Here is a 26,728-nt window from a genome sequence, read left to right on the forward strand (position 1 = left end):
CCTTTGTTTATAGCCTTACAGCAGGGAGACCAAGACAAGATGGGAGTTGCTTATGCACTGGAAAGACAGAAATTTCCATTTGCTAAAAATTTGCGTGTGACAGAGGGAAGCAGAGATATAATTTCAAAAAGTTTTTATAGAATCTGGAAAAACAGATGAGAAAGAGGATTAGACACCCTTTCAAACAGGACTTTCTGCTAAAAGAACGAATGCAAAAGCAATACCTTTCTGTTAATGGCGACCTGTGTGAAAAGCAATTTCAACGCTAATAAAACCTGATTTTTCAGCTCCATGGTGAGAGCAGCAGAATGGCAGCACACATCCCAGCACTTTCATCAGAATGGTTGGGAAGGCAAATGAAGCCTTTATATCTGCTACTGGGATGTTATATCAGCTTGCCTCGAGTTCTGCTCCCCCGCTGCCTAGGCAGGTTGCAGAACGAGCTCTAGGGATGCTAATTTGTGCTGCAGAATAGCTGCTAAATTATTCAGGGTACTAAAGACAAGGGCTGAGTGTGAATAGCAGAAGACCCTGATGACATAGAGTGATGGCAATAAAATGACAAATGAAATTCAGCGTAGATAAATTTAAAGTGAGGCACCTGGGGGGAAAAGAACCCAATTTTGACTTCCCATACACTGTGCTGAGTTCTGAGTTGACTACTGATACTTGGGAATGAGATCTTGCCATTGGAATATATAATTTTATGGACATGTCAGATTTGTGCTCAGAACTACTCAGAAAAATCCAAAACTGAATTCTAGGAAATATTATGAAAATAAAAGTAAACGACATGTAAAACACCACTCATATTCACCTCATATAAATCCTTGGTGTACTGAGTACTGTGGGCAGCTGTGGTCACTCCACTCCAAAGAAAGATGTATAAGATTGAGAAATGCAGCAGGCAAGCTTAACCAGCATAATCAAAGACATGGAGATTTACTGAACAGTCTTATACTCTTGCACCTGCTATGGACAGAGGAGAGAGATACAAAATACAGAGAATCACAAAATCAGGAGCTGCATGAAGATGAGCAGGGACTTGTTGCTCAGCATCTCTCCAAATTTAACATCTAGGTGTGCTTCAATGAACCTAGAAGGTGTCCAACTTGAAGCAATCAAAAAGCAGTAGTTTCCTCTCGTTGAAACTTTCACCATAGTTAAGCTAAGCAGTACTAGAAGTTAATATTTAAATCCAAGGAGCAACTGAGTAAACTCAAAGTAGAAAAAAAGTCCATGAAAAACCCTTTAAATTCCAAGATGCTAAACTTGGTCAAGAAGTCCTTGACCTAAAAATGATTGGCAGCTAGGAGACAGATTGTCATCTATATAAATACACACACATATATATATACACATATATATATATGTATTTAGACAGACATGCTTTCCTGCATATATATACATATATTTACAAGAAGCCACTCAGGTCTCTATCAGAGAGAGGATGTGAGTCTCCTTGGCCATATTTGAACTCTTCCAGAAACTGTTTTAAAGTAAATCTTTATTGTTTTGGTCATGGGATGATAGTGGCAGAGGCAGATAAGCCAGGCAGATTTCTCAGTTACAAAAGTCACTGTAAGCTTCAGTTCATCCAGTGATTATGGTATCATAGCAGATAAATTAGAGCCTGCAGATACAATTAATCTGCTTTAGATTTCTTCAGTTTATCTTCCTTTGTAGTATACAGAAATAAAAAGACAGACTAGCATATCTAGGTTTAAGTAGGTGTTTCAGGAAGTGAATCAGCCTCTACTAGTGCCTATATTTCCAAAGTCTGGGACAATTATGAGTCAACAAGAGAGCATATTTTGCCCAGGAGTACCAGAAATACGTATTTTCTACATATTAATTCCTTCAGATAGTTATTCTATTTTATGATTTATTTAAATATATTTAGATGCAGCATAAACAATGTAGACTGATAAATTCTAGTCGGAGCTCATAATTAAAGATGCATCTTTGAAACAAAATCTGGCAAAGACAAGCCTGTCTCAGACCTAGGAGAAGTTTAAATTCAGCTCATGTTCTGCTGAGCTAGCTGCCCAGTTGATCCAAATAGAAGATGAAATATCTTGTGATTGTTTATCTAAACCTTACATAAACTGCAATTCATTTATTTGCCACTTAATTCTCATAAACACAAAGCTGAGTGAACTCAGGGTTGTGCAATTTAGATGGTCAATGAGGAATCCACAACCCTAAGTCTTGGTCACCCTATGACTCACTACTGGGGGGTAGTAGGGTGGCCCTAGCTCCCGTACAATCCATCTGTTCATGTCTCCTTTGCATGGAGAGCAGCAGGCTTGGAGCAGGCAAGAGGTATCTTCCAGATCATGGATAGACACAGAAACTAAGTGCTTGTGTAAGCGCACCAGAAGTCAAAGAAGGACTTATATTAAAAAAACCCTCAAAACAAGAGCAGATTCATAGCTGGGCCCTCTCTATCTTCAAATCCAAAGCATGTGTGCCCAGCATGTAGGGATCAATCAAGTAAGTGGCCAGCAGTGGCATTTTGACAGACATCAGGTGTTTGCACACATGGCATGCAGACACAAGTGCACACACACACATGCACCACACACACACACAAGAACCCCACTGATCCATACCTGGGCTGTGTAGCATTAAAGTCTTCCCAAGCATTCATGCTGTATTGGCAGTATTTATTTTGCTGAAGTTCCACAAGGCCAGGTGTAAGGTTCTGCAACTGGATTGGGGCGATCCCAAGCACAAATACAGGCTGGGCAGAGAATGGATGAGAACAAGCCCTGAGGAGAAGGACTTGGGTGTGGCTGATGGATGAGAAGCTCAACTTAAGCCAGCAATGTGCCCACAAAGCCATTTATATTCTGGTCTGCATCAAAGCAGTGTGGCCAGCAGGATGTGATTCTGCCTCTCTACTCCCCTCTAATGAGATCCCAGCTGGAGAGCTGCATCCAGTTCTGGGGTCCCCAACATAAGAAGGATGTGGACCTGCTGGAGCAGATCCAGAGGAAGGCACAGCTAAGCAGATTTTTCTGAAGGTCTCCACATTCTCACTTGCCCTTTGCAGTGGTTGTCTCTTTGGGTCTCTGATGCTCACAAGCTGCCCCATCCCCCTCTCCCCCTTATTTCCTATTTCTTCACTACCTCACTCATTACAGTGACTTTTGTCATCACCTTTGTACAGAGGGTCCCCAGATCTTCTCCCAGTCCTTAAATCTGCCCCTCTGATCTTTGTTGCATCTTCAAATGTTTCTAGACCTATCCACTTGGAAGCCATAACTCCATTTCAAGTGCAGTCTTTCCGAAAGTGAAATGCTGCCCCATCATTCTCTGGCACAGTTGAGGTTCTACCTTCTCAAAAATATATTTAGGGATTGTTTCCTCCTCTATGAACAGAGAGGGAAAAAGACACATTTCTAGGATGAGACTCTTATTAACCATCATAAATGTCCAACCATCCTAAATGACCAAAGCAGGCCAGATGCTTATGCCTGATGAAAGTGCATTTGACCCCATCACCCACAGGGAGGTCCCCAGGGGTTGCCTGAGGACATTGGCTGCCAGCTGACCTCTACTTATGTGAAAGGAGTCTCATTCAATGTGTGTCACAGAGAAATGGTGAGCTACTTACCCAGTGGAAAAATTCCTGCAGTAACTTCCACATCTGAGAAGGGCAGACCTTATGTCCTCTCACTGCTACACATTTACATCCCTCTGGGCTCTAACAGGATGGTGAGATTTATAGGTCATTGACTTACCTCCATATTATCTAATCTCCCTTGCTCATGCTCTGAATTTTATTCAGAATGTGAGCAGCATACTCACAAATTTCTTAGGAAATGTTGAAAGGTGCCAAACCTTGGGTAGCATCTAGAGGTAAAATAGAAATAAATGTGAATGAAATCTTAAAAATCCCAGCCTTTCTCCAGTCATATGTAATACTGGCCAGCAATGCTGAGTCTCACTCTTGCTTTTAACTGTGATATAAACTACACATAACAGCACAATATTCTGATGTACTTCTTGAAATGTAACCACAAATGTGGCAAAAATTTATCTGTCTCCTGGTGGCAAAATCAATTTCTTCTTTGGCTATGTAGTAGTATTTATCAGAAATACAGATATTTATTTCACTTATCATCTTGCTGCTGCTGCTGCTTTATAACTGCTTTCACTAAAGTGCAGGACCCAAAAACAGAGCAATCTTCATTTTCCTCCTCCATCTCTCACACTACCCTGCAGCACATGTGATTTTGTGCTCAGAACTGGTGAAGATGATGGACTTTCAGTCTGCAGACCACTTGTCTCAAGTGACACCCCCAAATGCTACAAACACTGCGAGAGAAGTTTAGGCTCCTAATCATAACTCTCAAGGAGAGACACTGTTGGTTGGACATCTGCAAGTATCTGAGACATCTGCACAGGTTTACATATAGAACAAATCTTCTGTTCTGAGATCTGTATCCTTCTGGAGCAGCAGCTGAAGGTCAGATGGGCAACTTCAGGGCACCATAAGCAGCACTGGATTATTCTGTTTAGCAGTCTGTATTGCTCCTCAGTAGTATGAACTCTCCATGCCATCTTGCCTTCCCTGTCAGGATCCAGCCTTTGGGCCCACTCAGCCAGCAGCTTCTGGAAGTCTGGTTTCGAGCAACAGTGTGAGTTTATGGAGGCTGACATCTGTCTCCCAGGAACTAAGTTAGCTTCACATCAAGAACCAAGCAAGCAGTGAGATACCACCACCACCACCACCACCATCATTTAGAGAAATCTGGAGATTACAAAGCCATCCAACCCCTTTGGGTTGGATCACTTTCCAACCTGAAAGTGATACGAGTGGCAGGAAAATGGATAGTTGCAGTAGGGATTTCATTGGTGACACCGAAAAGGGGCTGCAAAACATTATCTAACACAATCCTGCTGCAAGGCATATGTATAATTGTACATTACTTTTTCCTAATTATTAATTCATAGCCTTTCCCTCATCCACTGTGTGGGTCACCTTTTCATAAAAGGAGATCAGGTTGGTCAGACAGGACCTGCCTTTCACAAACCCATGCTGGCTGGGCCTCATGCCTTGGTTGTCCTGTCCATGCCGTAAAATAGCATGGACATTTTACAGAGCTGGTTTGCTCCTTGACCTTCCCTGGCACCAAGGTCAAGCTGACAGGCCTGTAGATCCCTCTTCCAGCCCTCCTTATAGATGGATGTCACAGTTGTCAACCTCCAGTCAACTGAGACCTCCCTGGTTAATTAGGACTGCAGATAAATGATGGAAAGTGGCTCAGTGAGTCCTTCTGCCAGCTCCCCCAGTTCCGTCAGGTGGATCCCACCCAGCCCCACAGACCTTTGTGCATCTGAGAATGTAGCAGCTTGCTGAATATGTACCCTTGGATTACGGGGCAACCTTCTGTTCCTGGTCCCTGTCTGCCAGCTCAGGGGGCTGGGTATCCTGAGAACAACTGGTCTTAAGTACTTCAACCTTTCCTCATCCTTTGTCACTGTTTTCTCCCACATCCAATAAAGGATGGAGATTCTCCTTAGCCCTCCTTTTACTGATGATGTATTTAGAGAAACATTTTTATTGTATTTTATGGCAGCAGCCAGATTAGGTTCTAGCTAGGCTCTTACCCTTCTAATTTTCTCCCTGTGTAACCTCACAATATCCTTGTAGTGCTCTTGAGTCACCTGCCTTTTTTCCTGAAGGTCTCTACTTTACCCTGAATTCCAGTCAAAGATCTCTGCTCAGATAGGTTGGGGCTCTTCCCTGCTGGGTCATCTTTCAGTACATGGGGACAGTCAGCTCCTGTGCCTTTAGAACCTCCTTCTTGGAGAATGTCCAGCCTTCCTGGACTCCTTTGCCTTCCAGGACTCTTTCCAAGGGACTTTGTCAACCAGGCTCCAAAACAGCCCAAAGTCTGCCCTCTGGACCCAAGGTAACAGTTCTGTTGACTCAATCTCATTCTTCAAGAATTGGAAACTCTATCAGTTCATGATCATTGTGCCCAAGACGGTCTCCAGCCATCACATCACCCACCAGTCCTTCTCTGTCCACAAACAACAGCTCCAGTGAGGCCCTGCTCGGGCTGCCCACCAGACATATCAGGAAGTTCTCTTCCACACACTCCAGGAACCTGCCTCCTCTCCACTGTACTGTATTTCCAGAAGACCTCTGGTAAGTTCAAGTCCCCCATAAGACCAAATGCTAACAATTGTGAGTCTTCCCCCAGCTGCTTATGGAATATTTTACCTGCCTCTTCAACCTGGTTGGCTGGTTTGTAACAGACTCCCACCAAGATATTGTTGGCCTTTCCCATGATTCTAACTCATCAACACTCTTTTCATCACTGTCAACAAACTCTGGAGACTCAGAACACTCCCTACCATACAGGGCCACCCCACAGCTTTCATATAGGTAGACTTCAAGAGCAATCCAGCATTACAAGGCTCACAGTGCAGCAACACACTTCAGCTTCTCATTACTCCCCACAGAGCTCAGGAGATTATCCTGAGCGGTTTGGACTGCTCCTCAGTGCTGTTGGAGCAGAAATGAAGTCCAATTGTAAGCAAAAGATTTGGTATTGGGCCCTAATATAATTAAATATTAAGTTAAAGCAATATGATTTTTCTCCATGTACATTTTGTTAAAAACACAGTAGATTTTTACTATGACATGAAACATTTTCAGTCATTTTTATGCCTATGTAGATAAGACAGAATCTTTAGTGTTTCAAAAACACAATCAATGTTTATTTGTTCTCATAAGTTATTCATGGACCCAACAATATTCAACAAAACTTCATTTTTAACAGATCTCTTAATGAGCATCATTTTTACAGAAAATCACCAACAAATAAATATATGAAAACAATTGCTTTTGACATCACAATGGTTAAACACATTAAATAATTCATTAAATTGTGCTTTATGTCAATGAAAATCCCTAGGTCTACAAACTATCTTTTAAATAGGAATGGAAGTATATATGATTACTCACAATACAATCTCTCAGTAGCAGAATTCACAAACATTATTGCACATAAACAGAAGGAAAATTCCTAAAGAATAAAGTAATTTACAACCTATTAATTTATTCTTTCATCTTAAATATGGCAACTGATGGGAATTCTTTTTTTTTTCTTCTCTTCCAACATTTATTTGAAATCACAGAACAAGTGATACAGCCAAGAGGAAAGCCAAGGACATTGCAGGAATGGAACCCATTTCCCTCCATAAAATGTAGACAAAGAAAATATTACAGGAACCAAACTGAAAGAAGTGTTACAGTGAAAATTTGGTACCTTTTTCGAGCGTGCTTTTTCTTTTTTTTCCCACACATACAGAGGATACAGCCATCAACTCCAGCTGAATGACTTTATTGTGATCATTCATCTTGTACATAGTATTCCCACCAGTCTGGAAACCACCTAATCCTTATCCCAGACCCAAAAAAAAAGAATAATTCCATGTGTATCAGGGAAACAGCAACAGGGAGAAGAAAAAGTGAGATATGTTTTAAAACAGCAGTGCTCATAACTGATACAAGAATGCAGATGGGAAACAAGATCCCTTCCTAGGGCAGAAGGAAGCATGTGCGGGCAAGAAGACCAACTTAAAAAACCTCCTGACTTAGTCATGGATGTTAAATCTGAAACATCTCCAGACACAAAGGTGATGTGACCTGCCTTTGGTCGAATGGGTATGATACAGATATGAAGTGTGGCTCTGGATCTGACTTCCATCGCTTTTTTTTCTGCATTTCTGTTTTTACTGAACAGCAAGTTACTGCTGTATACTGGGAAGAATCCCTAGCAAGGCTTTGACAGCCTCACTATTAACACATCAGCAGTGGAAAATACCCAACATCAGAAACAGTGGGGGTTTTTTTTCTCTTTATGGTGAAAAAGATTTTTACTGTCAGCACTGGTGAGTGGGAAAGAGAAGAAAAATTTTCATTCCTTAATAAGGCCATAAGGCCTTACGGTGAGTGCTTGGACTAGACATCAAATTATCAGGACCAAGTTCTAATGACACAGCATGTTTCTTTGTCCATTCCAAGCCTACAGTGAATGGACAAGGCAGTGCTGGAAGAAGGCAGTGCTGGGAGTGTGATGGGAGAGATTAGCAAGTACATCTCCATTACAGAAGAATGAGATTTGTTTCAGCACCACAGTAGCAGAAGCCAAATTGCCTTGCTTAAGCAAAAAAAGAATGCCAGGAAGATGGACAGAAATCCTATAGCATTGTTGCTCACAAAGCTTTAGAAAGAAACATGCTGCTCCCTGATTTTATATGGGCCAGTGTAATTATGGTGAAGTTTATGCTGTCAGAGCAATGAAAACCTGGAATAACAGAGATATGAAGCAGGACTTTTATTTTGCTTTTGCATTACATTATTTCAGGCACCGTGCCCAAGAGGAAAAAAGCTGCAGGCCTGTGTCTTAGAAGTCAGCCTGAAGGTGTTTCCAAACTGCTTTATTTGTCATGTGTGAGGAAACTCTGCTAAGAAAAACAGGACTGTTGGTGCAGTGAGTTTGCTGGATCTGCAGCTGGAGCTAGGGAAGGAGGCACCAGGTCCTTCAGGCCAGGGCTCTGGGCAAGGTCTTAGCTCCTGACTGCCCACCCCTCCCAAAAAAACCCCAAAACTTTTGTTAAAACAACAAACCTACTCCTCCACAACCAGGGCTGTTACACAGACTCCAGAGGGAAAAAAATCCAACAAACCATCTTCAATTTTAACTAAATCCCAAGCGTTAAGGCAAATCCCATTAACATAGATGCCACAGCACATTAAGAGCTCTTCAGGACTCTAATCTTGACTCCTGGGAAATGACTGATGAAAAAGGTTAGGCATCACATTAGGATGTTGCCAAACTATTCAAGCTAATGTAAACCACCTAGAAAACATCTTTGATTTTCCTCATTAGGCTTTGTTTTGTGTCAGGCAGAAGGAACAGTCTGGAGAACAGTTGGTGTGCTTAGACAGCTGAAACTGATACTTACAGTCACTGGTGAGGCTCCAGGGAAGTATTTCTGAGCATTGCCTCCTCTCCCTTGAAAAGAAAAACACTGCATTTTCTAAATGAAAAATAGGGTCCCAGTTGCTGTGAGCAGCATGGAGAGGGGGCCTGCTGAGCACAGAGGTATGTGAGGAAGGGACAACTTCTTTTTGCATTTAGGAAGAAAAGAAAAGGATGCCCTACAGAACAAAAGATGAGTTGGAATTCATCTTACTTCCTTGCTTATCTTGCTCCTCAATGTGAATTTGTCCTTGCATCTTTCCTTCCACATGGCTGGCTTCTCCCCTGCCCTTCAGGGTCTCCCCAGCACCCCAAACTACCTGTGCTCATGGGAACAAGAAGTGCACCAGCAAATCCTGGAGACTGAGCATCAGGTGCCAAAAGCATCCTTTCCCTCTCATGCTGTTTGGTCTCCAGCAAGATGTGGCAATGGGCACAGGAATGGGGAGATGCAACAGTTCCCATCATCCCTGTGCCACCGACCAGAAAGCTCCTTCCCTCCACAGGGCCAGGGCCAGCCCAGCCTACAGCCCTGGTACCATCAGCTGTCAGATCACTGTGGATTACCTGCACTGTGCTAAAGGTGCAGTAGTGCCAGTGAGTCTTAGTTCTTCATGGCCCCACTGTCCTGCAGCCAGGACAACCAGACCTCAACTGTAAAGATTTCAATTTAAGTCTTGGAAGGTTGGTGTCCATACGTGAGCGAGGTGTCAGAGCGCCTCTTCCAGGCAAGGGGGATCCAAGCAGCACCATCCAGGAACCCAGGGAGCTCCTCACTCTTCCCTAAGCAGACATCCCATGCTCAGGCAGGAGAACAACAATCTTCCTTTTCCCTTCTGAATGCAGAGGAGGGAGAAATGTGCATGAACCATGAGTGGAAGAGGTATTAGGGACCAAACCCCACTGCTACTCACCCCAAGGTAACACATTGACAATCCGACGTAAAGCAGCAGATTGTTAATGAACTACATTGATAATGAGGCATCATCCTGGTAGCCCTCTTCACTTCTTAATGCTATTATGATATTTCAATGTTCAATTTATTATTGTATGCATTAACTTTCAACAGGATCATTAGACTCTATTTTTGATATTCTGCATAGATAAGTAGCAATAGCATTGTCAGAAGAAAAGATACAGCATGCACAAAAAAAAAAAATCCAACTTGGAAATGAAGGGACAAATTTTCAAATTGAGCCTCTTTTTTCTGTAACACATTATTTTTTCAACCAACTGGATAGAAACTTTGAATTTTGAAAACAAGCGAGAAATGTGCATCCACATCAGGTACTCCAGTACTTCTAATTAGCAAATCTATAAGGTAAAAGCCATTCATGCATGCAATAATATACTTTCAGCATCTTGATTTAGCAGCCATGTTGAGGCACTTAGAGAAATTTCCTCCTAATGCTTTACATTTATGCCAGAAGAAGAAGGAAAAAAACTCTCAGATCTATGGTGCACAGGACCCTCTTTTAAAAATTTCACTATTACGAATGGAACAACATAAAATCTTGGAATAAACAGATGCAGTTTAGCCACAAGAATGGAACACATGGAGGAAGAACCCATTGAATCATTTTCTAGACAAGGAAGAAAAACAGATACAGATCTCTCATCGTGAAAACAATAAATTTACAAAGAATCCTCATATAGAGTAATAAATATCAAGACTTTCCACATATCCATTATGTATCCTATAAAAATGAAAGCTGATTTTTTTTTCTAGCCACTACTGTAGTTAGAGAGAAAACCAATTTAAGCTGTATGCACTCAGCATCAATGTATTTTAACAGACAATATAATAAACCTGCCTACCTTCACAGACAATGTATCTCCAGGCTTTTACAGCAAATCTGGAAAATGTCGCACTAATATTTAAGCTTTTCCTTCTCTCTCTTTCCTCTTCCCTGGAGTTTTCTTGACCCCTTTTGTGAATGTGAAGGCAGATTTCATTGCCCCCAGCCAGATAATCTCTGTGATGTGTCCTCAGCTGCCACGTGGACCTCATTTCTCAAAGCTTGCCTTTGCCACACACACTTAGAAAGATGGTTCCTACCTGGCTGGGCTCGGTATTCTCAGCACCTGCAGGGAAATAAGCCAATCCCTCTACTACCTCACCTATAATCAATCTCTCACTGCTGGCCTTTGGAACAGAGCTAGAAGTGCCCCAATCCAACACTTCCTATGTCTTTTTTAATCACCTCATCAAATTCTTCCCTTAATCAAAACACAGCATGTAGAAGTTTGAAGGGCAATGTGTGCATCTTATCAATTTCATTCACTAGAAAGTTATGCACTACAGTTGTAATGAACAGTACAAAACAAACCAGCTCTCATGTCACAAAAAAACCAAGCCAGGTATTTTTCCCCAATTTATCATTCATGTCTGCACAAGTCTTAGTAGCTCAGATTGTACAGGGTACATCTGTTAATGCAAAGGATCTCTCTCTCTCTTCAACCCATCCTCATAGCTTAGGCCTTTGAAGGAAGTCTTTTCTGGCAGGAATTTTATTCTACTGCCATTTAATAACACTGACCAATACCTATTGAGAACAAAATACATTCTCACTGGCAGAAACCAAGAAAAACTGAGACAAGGAGGGGGAGTTGTCAGACGAGGTCTCATTTACCAAAGCAATAAGTCTCCCTTGGCTAATTCCCAGGTAGCCACGTTGCACAAACACTCTGATCTTCTCATTGGTTAGGCAAGATGGGGGAGCATCACCACCTCGCAACCTGACTGTTATAATCTTCAGTAACAGCTACTTCTGCTGCCTCTTCCCTTGGCCACTGGTGAGCTCTCTGCTCCCGCAGCAGTCGCCGCTCCTCTCGCCTCTTTAGCCGGTTCTTCTGGTGCTCCTCTTGCTTGGAGTACTGGAAGCGCTGCAGGAACAGGTCCTTAGCATATTCATACAGCTGCACGTCCAAGAAATTCAGCTCCTCTATCCGCCGCCGCACGTCCTCGCCGATGTCCACGTTCGAGGCCCGCGTGACGTTGAACTGGGTGAAGGGGGAAATGAATTTTAGGTTGAATGTCCTCTCAAAGAGATACTGTGTTTTCCTCTGAAATTCCGTCAGCCCGAAGAAGGCCATGTTTTTCAGATTGTTCTTGGCGCTTTGGAGAAGAATCATGTTTCTCTCACTCTCATTCATGAAAGTCAGGTTGTAGCACCCCACCAGGCTGAGGTCGGCCAGCATGCGCACCTGGCGGTTGCTGGCCAGGTTGTAGCTGCAATCCATGAATTCCTGTAAGCTGACTCCAGACCAGTCGTCTCCCTCGTAACAGGTAGGCAGCTCGTCTGGCGTTGGGCTTCTTCCATCGCACATATGGAGGGAAGTTTTCCATGTTGCACCCCTCTGGACGTGTTTCCATTCACTCAAGTACCGCGACACTGGATCCCTCAGCATGGTGATGTAATAGAAATTCCTGAAATATATAATTAAACACAGTTTTAAGATTTCAGTAGGTTTTCCTCTTTATTCTCCAATAAAACTATTACCCAACACTGGCACCACACCCTTCACTTTTTCCAGGGCAATGTAGGCACTTCAGGTGACTATTTCTGAGACAGTAAAATCTTCATAAATACTGTGAATAAAATACAAGGTAAATTGAGAGAGAGAGACAGATATGAAAGGAAATAAGCAGTTATCAGAGAAACAGAATTACTTTGACCTATCAAGTGCTCAGTGATAGTTACTTTACATATCAACCAACTAACTGAATTGTGCTCCCCTCCATATTGAAGTATTAACCACCAGCAATATCAGAAACTGTGTGAAAAGTGATAGTAATAATCCTGCCCCTTCTCTTCTGGACTGAGACACGCACGTCTCACAAGATGCAGGGGTTGATAATCCCTACAGCACTCGGGCATAACCTAAGAAAAGCTTAAGCAATTTCATGTGGACAGTGTAAGTGATAAAAATAACACCATGTGGAAGAATGGCATGAGCCACCTACTTAAGAAAAACCCTATTATTAAGTGGGTTGGACTTGAGATAATAGGAGACCAAAAATCCATTAATATGACTTAATTTTAGACAAGTGCTTGATTGAAATTAGTTATAATCCTGTAGTACAAAAGCATTTGTTGGTGTAAGGATTATTATTATTCAATCTCACCTGTCAAGAATACAAAAGAGACACCAAGATATATTGATCTGAAATAGAAAAAATAACTACAGAGCTCACATTGTCAGTTCATCTTTTTGCTATTAAATTCAGTTTGTATGTCTTATTTATGGCAATCTGAAAGGGACTGCAATTAAATATGTATCAAGGAAACTTTAACAGATTGAGGTTTTTTTAACTGAGGGATGTTTTACTCAATAATAACTCACCTGAGTTATAAGATGATATCATAAACACAAAGCAAAACTGAAATACTTGTGATTTCTCTCAGCTAGAATTACCAGAAGAAGATTCATGACTAAAATTAACACATGATCTGGTACAAAAATAGGCTCATGAGTTCGCATGACTCATCTTACTGCAAACTGCACATTAATAAATCATGAGCCCTAAGATTTCTTAAGCAAAGTCTGGTCTCAGTACTTTTTATGCAGCCTCGAGAAGGATGAGGAGAGTAAGCAGGAAGCAGAGAAGGATGAAGGAAGTAAGCAGGAAGCAAGCTTGCTGAAGACAAGGTACCTGTAAACAAACCAACGTTTTGGAAGTGTCATCTCATACAAGAGCTAACTCTAGTAAAATAAAAAAATCTCAAAAATTTTAGCACCCTCCACAACAATTACTTTGCTTTTTTAGGTATCACCCACTTCCTGCCACTAAAGATTTACCATCTCCATGAACCTTACGTTAACCATAAAAATATTTATTTCCCCACATAGTGCTAAATATGCAGATCTATTTCCCAGTGCAGGCAAAGCAAAGGGAAAAAGGTTTGAATACTTCATTTGTATTCATTCTGAATTTTCCACCTACAGGACCTATAATATACTTTCCAGAATAAGGTTATGAGACCAAACTATGGACTATGTTCTGCTGCAGGGTAATTTCCTGAGCTACTCTCTAAATGAAACAGCTGTTTCAATACTTATTTCACAGAAGAAGCTTTACAGGTGGAAGGATTTAAAATAGGGAGTGTCATGGATGTATTTTCACTTTCACTTGCACTGGAAGCCAGGATTTCTGTCAGCATCAGATGACACTTTGAAGGATGATATTTCCAGAATCATTTGGAGCTTGGGTCTTCTGACTGCTGCTCACACATAGCCAAATTGCACATCAGCTGTTTTGGTCCCCTTCAGTTACTTACACCATCCACATCAACAGGGAACCCAAGAATCACACAACCCTTCATAGACAGGGATTTCTAAAATCCCTCTTCTCCTGCAGAGCAGGAAGTACCAGAAATCCTCCTGTGTACTCTGCAGTATGAAAAAGCAGTCTTTGGACACTTGAGGCACAGCTTTCCCTTCTCAGATTGGATCCTTATCTCATCCTGGCTCTACACTGCATGTATGAGAGCACATTAAGAACTACTTTCCATTTCACAGGGAAAAGGGGATGCATTTCACAAATGCTGTGCAGATAAAGCAGCCCAACTCTCAAACACCCATCAGCTCTGAGCATAAGAAGCTGCTGTTGCAACATCCAGCAGGCGCTGATAGGGCTGTGACCAAAAACAGCTGAAACTCCAAGGGAACAGAGATAAAAAAAAATGGACAAAGACTCAGAGGCAGTTGCAAACATCTACATCAACAAAGATGGGGCATTGGCTTAGTCTTTGTACTGCTGCCCCTCCTCTCTTCAGATAATTTTGGATGTTAACAAGCGGTAACAGACAGATTTTAAACTTGCTCTTGACAGTTATTCATACCTCTAATAATAATTCTGTCCTTCCTCACCCATCTCCAGCAGTCCCAGTCAGGTATGACTCAGAGCAACAACAATTAGCAAAAATACCTCCTTTGCATCAATCATTTCCCTTTCATCCCTGGATATGTAAATGTGTTTGATGTGCAATAAACAGGAGTACAAAGCAAATGCATGGAAATGAGAGCAGTACATCTTTGGTTAACATCCGCACCTTCCCTTCTGCATACCGAGCCTGCTGCTGCTCCTCCTTGTGAGTACCTAACTTCTGCAGCTGTTTTCACTGCCCAGATAAATCTGCTGCTGGATTCTGCAGCTTCCAGAGAGTTGCCTTCCACTGAATGGCTTCTTCATCGGGCATACAAATTTTAACAGCAGCTTGACACACATTTAGTTTCTGAGGGGCTGGTAACTTACGCCGCGTTCACAGTTTACAATCCTCTGATTAACCTTCTGGCTTCGACCCTCTGTCACCCTTTTAATCACTCTGAGGTTGGAAGACCTTAAGATTTCTTCCACCTTAGCCTGGACACTGTCCAGATGACACTGCTATGTGCTGCCCCTGGACTGGGGGAATGCTACACTGAACTTGTGCACAAAGTTTTCTTTCAGGGAAAAGCGTGTCTCCAGAATAATGATACAAGTAAACACACTAAGGCCCTGGACATTTGTTTCAGTGGGAAAATTATATAAATTATTAAATTATCTTAGGAAATTGTTTTCAATTTGTTTTCAAATGTTGACATTTATGGAATAATAATAGAAGCATTTTGGAGCCCTCAGTGCCTCATATACAAGCATTCAATCACACTGGGAATAGCCAAGGAGTCAGCTCATAATGAAGACAAGAAGCAGGTTAAAAATACAAAACAGGCTATGGCCTTTCTTCACTGTTCAGTAAAATAGCATATAGTTAGCTGAACACTGAATATGCCTGAGCCACTCTGAATACAGGTGTGCACTTGTTCTTGCTGGTGTAAATGACCCTCTTGCATCACCCATGCTCACACTTATGGTTGTGTTGGACTCAATGGCTACCCACTGTGGGAAATACTGAGCAAAGAATTAAGTAATGACTTCTGTTACCCTGCTTGTCAAAGCAAACTTATCACAGACTTCTTGGATTAATTTTATAGACTCCCACCGTCAATTGCTGAAACTACTACCACAGATATCCTCAGTGCTTAAAGGCTAGCCAAGAAGAATATGCTGGTATGTCAGGGAGAAGATATTTTCCAGAAAATATTCCAAATTAATTAAAACCCATACAAACTATATCTATATAATTATGTAATCAATATCTATATCAGCATGTCCGTGTGTGTGTGTAAAAATTTACACTGCAATCTGGCCATAATGTGCGTTTGTCAATGACAGAAAAATGATAGTAAATCCATAAGGATGTGTTTGCCAATGTATCTTGTGACTGTCTCTATAAACACATACACATACACATACCAGTCTAGATTTCATTTCAAACACCAGCCCATTACCAGCCCAGTTGCAGTGTCAGCTCCTCCTGAAAGGAAACTTCATGCAGCTTCCCCACATTAAGCAATCTCCTTTTGAGCATGATGTACTGAAACTAATGGGTTATTGAAGTTGTCACTATGGGATAGTTGATTTTTTGGGCAAGTGATGGTCACAGCAAGGGCCTGATGATCCATGCTCAAACAAACACAAGTGTGAAGTGTGGGCTGCACACTATTGTTTACACTGGAATTATGAAGTACTTGGTAATTCCCAAGACTCTAGTCCTACTTGCATGAAATCCAATCTCTTCATTAGCATTAGGCAAAGAAAACCTTTAATTAAAAGAACAGATAAATTGAGCTTCTAGTTATAACCAAAGAACATGTATTTCTTCCACATTATATGGTATTTTAATATAAATACTCTAATCTTACATTAATCCTTCAATAGTATTGCTCCAGTTTAGAAATTAATTTCAGAGGAGCAGAGTCTGCTATAAGTAGAGGTGATCCCAAACCAGAGCATTTTGCCTCCTCTATCACCATGGAGCAGATGTCCCAGCTGAGGGAGATTTAGTAAATACGTGAAGGATCACTGCACACCGAGAACAGAAACATCCTGTAGGGCCTCCTGGGGAAGAGGGATGAATGGCATCTTCATAAAAGGAGAACAGTGTGCTCATGGCAGTGGATGCAGAGGCAGAAGAGTATTTGAGGTGGAGAGGAAGAGTCACCAGAGAATATTCTGGAAAGCACTAGCAGACAGAAAAAAGAAAAACCCAAGTGACTGAAAAAATCCAGGTGCATCATAAAACTATCCACATTCTGCTTCTTCCTGGTAGAAAGGAAAATAAGAGCCCTGGTCAAGCTTATGTCCCAAGTGGAGATAAGAACTTAGAAGCTTTAATTGTGGAAGTGAGTGTGCTCCTGAGGAAAGGTCTGAAATATCCCCAAAAGCCATTCTGTCAGCACACTTCTGCTACCAATGGAGGTTATGGCAAATGAAGGCTTAAGAACGACCAGTATTATGTGAACAAAAGCCTCACACTTCCCAGTTTTATCCTTAAGCCCAAATTCTCACAGGCATTAACAGATTTCGCCCAATCAGTAACCTCTCTTTGGGCAAAGTATTGTCAGTATGGGTAATGGTGAAAGGAAGAGGGTAAACAAATGAAACAAAGGTAAGTATAATGCAGCACATGTGCAATTAGGGAATAATTGAATGTGCAACAGGAATGATGGGGGAAGGCAGAAAGCAAAAAAACATTGTCAGGCTGATCTGAACTGGTCAAAGTCAGTGAAATGCAGATGCATCAGCTTGAGGCTGGCAGCATTTCTGTGCAGAGTGTCTCTGCATCCATGGTGTGTTTCATTTAGAGATAAACTGCCCAAAATAACATGAACAGACTGCATACTTATCCAGAACAATGGCACTGTAACGAAAATCTATGAAATGGTGCACAAAATATATGCATGTCCATCTGTCTGTAGGAAACATCATACAGCTTATCCACCAAGCCAGACTGATAAATCCTAGCTGTCCCACAAACTTTGGCAAAGATGATGCAGCAAGAGCACATAGGCTTCTTAAGCTTAGTGTCTCTCACAGGATGCTAGACACCGTGATGGAATGGTTTTCTAAGAAATCCTTTACATAAATTTGTGAGCTTAATACTATTATCTGTCCTTTCAGGTTTTCATGGATTTCTTTACAAGACTATTACTGAAAGAACAGCCACCACCATTAAGAAGTGAAGGTTTATCTACTCACATCACAGGCATCACCTGCTCAGCATGTAGCAAAATCACTTAATCAGCTGTTTTCTCAGAGGATCTGAGCACTCACCACTTTTGCAGTTTTCATCGGGCATGATGAGTACTTTACTTAAAACAGTGGCTGTAAAATTCTATAAACACTTACTCCACATTAAAGGAAAACTTAGCAGAGTTAAATAAAAGAAAAATAATAATAAAAAAACCCTTTAATTTTGAAGTATAAAACTACAAAGTTTTAGCTGTGTCTCATTATTCTTTTGAGATTTTGTCCCATGGCTCTGAATCCAACTGGAATAAAAACTGGCCATTGTTTCCCATTTCTGAGTTGGCCACAAGTCTGTTGGTTAAACCTACCCTTTTCATTACCCCAGTGGCAGAAAGAGCAGCTAAATCCATACAACATGCCTGCTCAGAGAAGGGACTGGATGCTGCTTTCAGGGAAGGATACCTAATTGCAGTGGCCCACATAGGAGCTATGCATCGAGGCAAGCTCTGACACCAGCAGGGAGCTGCTCAGCACAGGCAGTGATGTGTAGCTGGACACGGCAGGGGCCACCTCTGGCATGAGCTGCATATCCCTTTAGAGGCTCCCTCTGCATCCCAGCGTGTACCTTGGCCACAGAGGGAGATAAACTGCTGACCTGGAGGTGTCTGTGTTGTGCAGGTGGCTCTGTCTTCAAGGTGAGCCCTGCACTCGGAGCCAAAGGGTCCTTGCCTGAAGGGACGTATTCACAGAATGCAAAGTTCAGGCCAACATCAAAAACTAACCACTAACATAACATTTTGTAATGAGGGAGAAATAACCACAGCAAACCTCAATTTCACAACTCTTTGTACCGATAATACCCAACATCTACCAGTCATGGTATAATATCTCTTTCTGAACATGCTTAGAGAGTTGGAACATTCCCTGAAGTAAAACAAAGTTTTTAAGCAAGTTCTGTGTTGTTTCATACAAATCTCCAATTCAGCAGTTAGAAAAGCAGTCCATTATAACTTTGTTGTCCTTGCTGATACATCAGTATATCAGTGTGACAGAGGGAGGGCTGGGAGTCAGACAGCTGGGATTGTATGTCTGGCTCTGGTATGAAAAGGTGGTCACTTGGGAAGCAATTTGTGGTGACACAGACTGTTACAGGCAAGAGAAATGAAGTGACTGGGCACCGGGAAGCACTTAAGAAATGTGAAATCTTATATTTCCTTGCATGTTAGGAGGAATACTCCCTGTCACTAACTTCAGTTTCTTTTACAGTAATTCACTGCTTTCATCACAAAACTCCCAATTTTTCTGTTTAGATATTGCAAACCCTTTTTTCTTTAAAAATATCCTCTGAAATATCTGATTAAATTCTGTACCCATGCCATCAGAAAAAGCTCAGGAAAGCTTTATAGCACTGTTGGTTTTTTTTGTTCGGGTTTTTTTTTTGTTGGTTTTTTTTGGGGTTTTTTTGGTTTTGGTTTTTTTTCACAGTTTTGATCAGAAGATTAGTGTCCTACACCTGATTAAAGAATGACAGATGACAAGGAGTGTCTTTAGAGATCACTCACTCTTTGACATCAAACAAATTTTAACAGTAGTGATTTAGGGTAATCCAGAAGGGTAAAAGAAAGGGAGTGAACCTTTGGCAACACAAATGCTACACATGCAACATTAGGAATTTTTCCACCTAAAGAGTTCAATTTTTCTTGAAATGAAGCTAGAACAAATTCAATAATGGCATAGGGCTATGCATAGATATGGAAAGAATGAGATACTAGGTAAGCTATTTTAACATAGCACAGGTTCATAGATTTATATAATACAGAAAAAAGATTAGTTGCAAAATCCAGCACTACATCTGTACTGAAAACAATGGTAAAAACTGCATTTGTGGAGACTCTAATTTTTTTTTTTTTTTCTTAAATACTTCAGGAATTCAGACAACTGGCCTCAGACTAGGCAAAATGACAATTTCTTTTTAAAATATTCTCTGCTTTTAGATTTCGGACATGTGATTTTGTACTTTTTTTAAAGTAATGAATAATCACGACAATAATAATCACATTCTTGACATATCACATTGCCACAAGCCCTTCAAAATTATCAGTGAAAGTGTATCCTGAGACCTACTGCTGCAAAAGGATAGTGGGAGTGCTGAGAATTTTTTTCTTGGCATAGGAGAATAGAAGTTTTAATGATGTATTTCAAAGAAGTGTCTAAGACATTAGGTGGAGGTCAAACAGCAGCCTTTCAGCACTTAAGAAGAGGCAGTGAGAAGATAAAGCAAGGCTTTTCACTCTTGTGCATGGCAGGATAGCTAATGAGGGACAATAGTCAGAAACTGAAAAAGGTGAGAATAAAAGGAAAACAATTTTCATTATCAGAATAATTAAGCATTGGAAAGTTTTGTCAGTAGCAGCTCTGCATCCTCCACCCTCAGAGATTTTGAAGATCCAACTCTCTCCAACAAAAAAAACTCTGAGCAACCCCAACTATGCTCAGTGGTGGCCCTGCTCTGAGCAGGAGGTTGGACTTCTCCTGAAATAATTTCCCACCCCTGGGGCTCTGGGATTCTGAATGACAGCAGAAAGACTCCTGTCACCAAATGTACAGTCCTGTCAGACAACACAGCAAACCAACTCGACAGCTAAATTATCCCCTTCTCCCTTGCTCTTTCCTGGCCATCCTAGGAACAGTACAGAGGATTTTTAGTCAATTTTAAGAGATTGTGGGGATTTTAATAAGATTTTAACTAGGTCTATAACACTCCAAATCAGCACACCCTGAATTATTGAGCAGCTTCATGAGTACTTATTTCAATTATGTGTTATTCAATATAGAGTCTCCAGAAACTGGAGAGGACAGTGCAGCCACTACATGTCCCTAAAGAAACTAATTCTGTTCACAAGTATCAAGTCTGTATCTAGCAGCTCCTAGGCTAATGAAATGATGTAGTTACCCGTGGTTTTAATCCTGGTAATTTAGAAAATGCACATGGATAGCATATGAGTATGTGTGAGGTCTCTGAGCTAATATAAGTTTTTCCTGTGTGTTGCCTTCAGGATTTAGGCATACATTTTCAAACACACAGCATAAAGTTGAGCATTTTACTCTATATTTAAACACATAGGGAAGCTCAGCCTCACTGGCAGTGAAGAAAATAGAGAGTAGTATGAGCAGATACTAAGAAGCTTGTTGATTTATTTAGGAAAAAAAAGCTCTCAAAGACATCACAGTGCCCTACCTACCCTGCCAGCACAGATACCAGCACTCAATTATCCCTTTCCTAACGGCTTTTGAAATATCCTTTTCATGCCATTGCTCCTACTGAAAATATCTTGTGAAGGTTGCTTCTTGCAGTTAGGAACACAAGTCTTATTCCCAGACAAAACCTGGTCTTGGTCTACTTAGATCCAGTTGTTCTTGAGTTAACACTGCAAATACATAAAGGAGATTTATAAATGTAACATCAGAGAAGGAGAAATAGCATTTAAGCTGAGGATCAGAGAGCAATCACACCTCTCAACTTTTAATTTACAAAGCTGAACTACTTTTTTATTGTCTCCTCTGATAAGAAAAGTCCTAAGTGACCAAACTGCAGCCCCCAAAACCCTTGGGTCATGCTTAGATGCCTTTACTGAGTTTTCCAACATCTCAGCTTTTCATGCTAGCTTTTGATAGGGGGCTTACAAAAGTAAGGAGCTCCTGAGATTTGTTCCAGGTTTTAATCATCATAGCAGTCCTTTCCTGGCATTTGAGCTTGCACACTTCAAATTTCACTATACATGGCTAGAATTGAGCAAATTTCACACAAGGCTTTAGAGGTGCCTTGTACAATAAACATTTCTTACCTCCACTGGCAGTGTATTCTCTGATACAACCTCACATTGCATTTTGGTTTTTTGTGGGGCCACATGACTCTGGAAACTCATACTCACTGTGTCACTGGCTCAGATGGTCCCTGCCCACAGCCTTTGATGGTCTTTAAGGTTCCTTCCAACCCAAACCATTCTGTGATTCCATGAATATGAAGACTCCCTGTTTTGGCTGGTAAGCACTCAGCTGATAGAGAACAGCTGTTTCTGCCAGCTTCAGATGCATGAACCATGCACTTTGCACTACCAAACTTCATTTCCCCTATTTTTATTAAATCCTCAATGTCATTAAGCAAATTTCATTAATATACTTAAGCTTTTAGTGCCAGCATCATTAATGGAAACATGAAATAGGGTGAGAGTTAAGACTAGCCCTGAGGAAATTCATGGATAACTTTCCTTTAAGTTCCTCTTTCAGCACATCCTGTTTTGTTACCAGCTTCTTGTTCACCAGAAAATTCTTATGCTCAGCCTCATGCTTTCTGCCTTGTATAATAACTCTGCACATGTTGGTCCACCCAATACTTTATTGAAGGTAAATTTCCATTCTGCTATCAGAGATGGATGCTGGATTTACATGTCACAGCCCAGAGGATGGTGGCCCCAGCTTTGGTGCATGTAAGAGCAAAGAGGTTGATTAAAGATGGGGAAATGACAATTTGTTTCAGAGTGAAGTTGTTTGGAATAGAAATGTGTACATGAGGTGATTTGGTGAAAAAACAAACAAGCTTGATACAAATTGTAAATCATTTCTTGATGAGACACAAATCCAACAAACTTCCCTCCAGTGATTTTTGTTCTTTGCCTAAATAATATCAAGCTCAGTTGTTCTAAGTATTCCTTAAATTGCTGAAAAGAGTGAAGTAGCAAGAACCTTGCTGAAAGAAATATAAATACAAAATGCAATAATAATTCAAACAATGAGAATTTCATTGTTCTATCAAGCATACACACAAAACAACCCTTGTACCTCTTAAGAAACAGGGTGTGAGCACATACAGGAGGAAGTACTAGTCAAAAGCCATAGATGTGCAGTGTCTTACATGAGTCTTTAAAGATATGCAAGGCATTTGTGCTGGGGAGAATTAAAAATCTTTGGTGGAGAGGTCTGGGAAAGGAGGAGTCCATTGCTCACATCATCCCCATTCTATCTACTGTGCACAGGTCATTGCTGTGTCTCAAAAGAACTGTGGAAATCTGAGGTACACGTGACCTCTTTACTCAAAATTTTTGTTTCTTTTCTCTCTGCTTTGCTAGGCCACTGCACAGAAGGGAACATGAAATAAGGGTGTCTTTGCACTGCTCTCCTTCCCACCTCCTCCCTGAGCTGCCTCTAGCCCCAGCCTGGGGAGGAAGCTCTGAACTCGCCTTTCTCAGGAGGATGTTACAAGTATGGGAGAAACGAGCTAAGGGGATGGAAAAGAAAGATGATGACAGACAGGGGCCAAGAGAAGAGCAAACTTGAAGGCAGTGCTGCACAAGGGACCTGCAGTTTGAGTTTGTTTTGCTAATACAGCCTTAGAGGGTTACAGAAACCTATTTGGGAAGAGACTCTCCTTCAAGTCTGAAACCTATAGTCATGGGTAACGGCTTAGCATAAAAGAATTCATAAAATATCCCTCATGCACACAGGACAAACCACAAAACCCTCCTCACAACCAGCAGCTGCCAAAAAGGTTAGAGGAAGTCCCTGTTTCAGGAGGACTCTCATGGGGTCACTGCCTGGGTGACCGAGCACTCCTCCAGCTCCAGTACAAAAAGGTGGGGACACAGAACTCCTGCCTATCCAATAACTTAAAAAACATACGGCATTTCATAATGGTTCTAAAGGAAAAAAAAAAATCCCTGCATACTTTTATGTAGAATTATGAAAGATCTGTTATCACAGGGGTCCTGGCTGCCCGCAGGAATACACTTGGCTGGTAAAATTCAGTTTCAAAGAGCCCCTGAAAAAACAAATCAAATGTAGCCAGATCCTTAAATCTTCTGACATTTACATTTCTTCAGTCATTTTTTGTTAGGTCTAGAATAAAGTAAAATTAATTATTTTAAAGGCAACTACAATGTTTATTTTCATGCTCTTCCTGTTTTTTGAAGGAGCTGTTGCTATCCCATTTTATTCTCTGGCTAGGTAAAACTTGCAGCACCAGCATCACCAGTGTTCCTTTGTAATTGGCTTCACTGGAAACCAATTTTTGCCACAAGTGTAACCAGGCTCCCTCCCCAGCTGAGCTTTCTCTGATTTCCAACTAAGAGCTCAGTTGCAGACACTCTTTTCCAAGTCTGGAATGCTCAGATAAAAGTTCTGTGGGATTTTTCACTGCAATGCATTTTGAATCAGTGCAGTAATGCTGCTCAATTAATAAAGTAATTAACAATAAAAAGGGCTCAGTAATTGAAATCCCTTTGAAAGTACACTAATTTATTCTCTCTAAACTTTGCCTCAAATCTTTATTAATTCTGACGTCAAGCAAAATGACCATAAATTATAAATGATCATCACAAAATCCAGGCATCACAATAATTTTCTTGTCCTACATGCAGAGTTTTTAAAGCCTCCCATAAGGTAAACAACATGACAACACAGATATGAAAGAATTTCAGGTGATATTACTAATGAATATATTATAAGAGAAGTGTTCCCTCTTTGTACATTGAAATAGTTCACAAAAACCTAGGGAAGTTACCCAGCTGTAAAAATAAAATGGTATTTATTTTTCCCCTTTTTGTAATGCAACTGCATGATTTTACCTGTAAGCCAATAAACAAGAAGATGACAGGGTATTTCAATTGAATACTTGCATGACAGACTGCTGACTTTCCATTTTTCACTGAATTTTGTGTTTTACTAAAATACTTCATAGCATCTGAGCAAACCCAGAAATATTTGGTATGAGTATATAACTCTAAGAAAACCCAAAAATGTTTGGTATTATTAATATAACTCAAATATAAGCAAAATTGCATTTTCCTTCTCCACTGATCTAATAGGCATCTTTGCACATATATAAATATACACATACACATACCTACATACAATCTCCACAAGGGGGCCATCTAATCTTCCCCAATTCTTTGCAAAAGCTTAACTTGCTTTCCAGAAATTGATGTCATAAAGCTTTTGTCGACAGATACTATGGTACCTTAGGAAAAAAGCTTTTTACCAACTGGAAGTGACTTTGTGACACAATTTCATACAAGGAAACCTGTAGTTTGAAATGGAATCACTTTTTATGCACAAATCCCATTATATACTTGGCATGTAAAGAACTTAGATCAAGCTTTTCCAAGTTCACTACTTTCAATATGCAGCCAAAATGAGACCTTTTACACACACACAGACCCAGAGCCAGCTCCCATGCTATGGTGAGGCAGCCTCCAAGATGCAGCCTGGTTCTGTGTTCTATTGGAATTTGTAGGCAAAGCCCACAGTGAGGGACCATGAGTGATTTCAGCCCTGTAACAAGGCATCCCCTAGGCACCACAGTTAAGGTACAAATGGTATTAAAGTTATTTGCACTGTCCTCTCAACTCCCTGCAGATATGAAAAACAAATCTTGTTTGTCATTCCTTGTTATCTGCTTTAATATTCTGAACGTCTTACAGACACAGCGTTATAAGTCCTCATCTTCTTAACTCAGCTGTAGCTCTGTGATGTTTTTATTATTTACCATACCTTTGACCTTGGAAAACCTAGAAGAAATGGGACCATTTCCTTCTTCTGACCTCAAATCTTAATTAATCAGGCTTAGTCACACATGCCAGGATGTGGACTGCATGCACCATCAGTTGTGGATGTCATGCTCTGAGAAAGAAGCTAATAAGATGAAATAAAGAAGTCTAGGCTTCTAAACAACTTCTGTGAAGGATTCTTTACCTTTCAGGAAAACTAGGTAGAGATTATATTAATTCAGTCCTGCAGGTACAGCACAAACCCACCAATCTGCTAACTCAAAAGATTATCTCTGCACCTTGATCTGCAGCACAAACTTCAAGCAAAGTTTCCATGATTTCTCAGTGATAGTGCTGTATCACTGTCATGTCTAACCCATGACCATGACAGAATTCAGGCTGCTCCAAAACTTGTGCATTCACATAAAAAAACCCTCCCAAGAACCTGATGGCTCTCCATAAGAATCCTGGCTCAAGCAAGTCATCATGGATGCCTGTGGCTCTGTAACTTTCCTCTGAAATCAACAAATCCTAATCAATGGAGCACATCTGTACAGTGGCAAAAAAACACTTCCCAGTCCCTTCAGGCCATGAACTGACGACTTGAAGCATGACATTTGATTAGCCTTATTATCTCAACTCATTTATACATAAATGTTTTCAGGGGCCATGAAGCCATCCAGCCTTTATTAAAATCCAGCCACATTCTCTGAACTGATGTTCCCTTCTCTTCCTCCTTTTTTTGCCAGTAAAAACAAGGAGAAATGTATTTTTCTTTTCTTTTTTTCTAACTGTAGCTTATCATCTTTGCAATTTTATTATTGTCAAATAACCTTCTCCTTATACATAAGTGCAGCAGGCTGTTGCCATACACGCTCACATATGCAAATAGGTCAGGTTTTCTAGTCTTTCCCCACAGAGATATTTGACATTGAGACTCAACATGATCTAGCATCTTTCTGAACTAAAGGCCAGGGGAATTGTGTGTGGGACTTCATTTCCAAAACTATTTCTCATGGAAATTAATGAACATCTGTGCAGATGCTGAATGTGAATTCAGGCAGCAGACAAAGCCTATCTGAAATTGAACTTAAGGTCTA

At 40.8% G+C, this 26,728-nt stretch overlaps 1 protein-coding gene across 1 annotated transcript in view; it reads right to left on the reverse strand.

The window, feature by feature from the left end:
* Positions 1–6,719: 6,719 nt before the first annotated feature.
* HS6ST3 (heparan sulfate 6-O-sulfotransferase 3) overlaps positions 6,720–26,728 on the reverse strand; it is a 277,866-nt gene continuing 257,857 nt past the window's right edge. The window contains exon 2 of the mRNA XM_071430963.1: positions 6,720–12,441. Within this exon, the coding sequence (XP_071287064.1) occupies positions 11,736–12,441 (706 nt within the window). The 3' untranslated portion in view covers positions 6,720–11,735. The remainder of the gene's footprint in view (positions 12,442–26,728) is intronic.

This window comes from Agelaius tricolor, unplaced genomic scaffold (genome assembly GCF_023055355.1).
Source record: "Agelaius tricolor isolate 1412-34295 unplaced genomic scaffold, bAgeTri1.0.p SCAF_7, whole genome shotgun sequence".
NCBI classification, from domain to species: Eukaryota; Metazoa; Chordata; class Aves; order Passeriformes; family Icteridae; genus Agelaius; species Agelaius tricolor.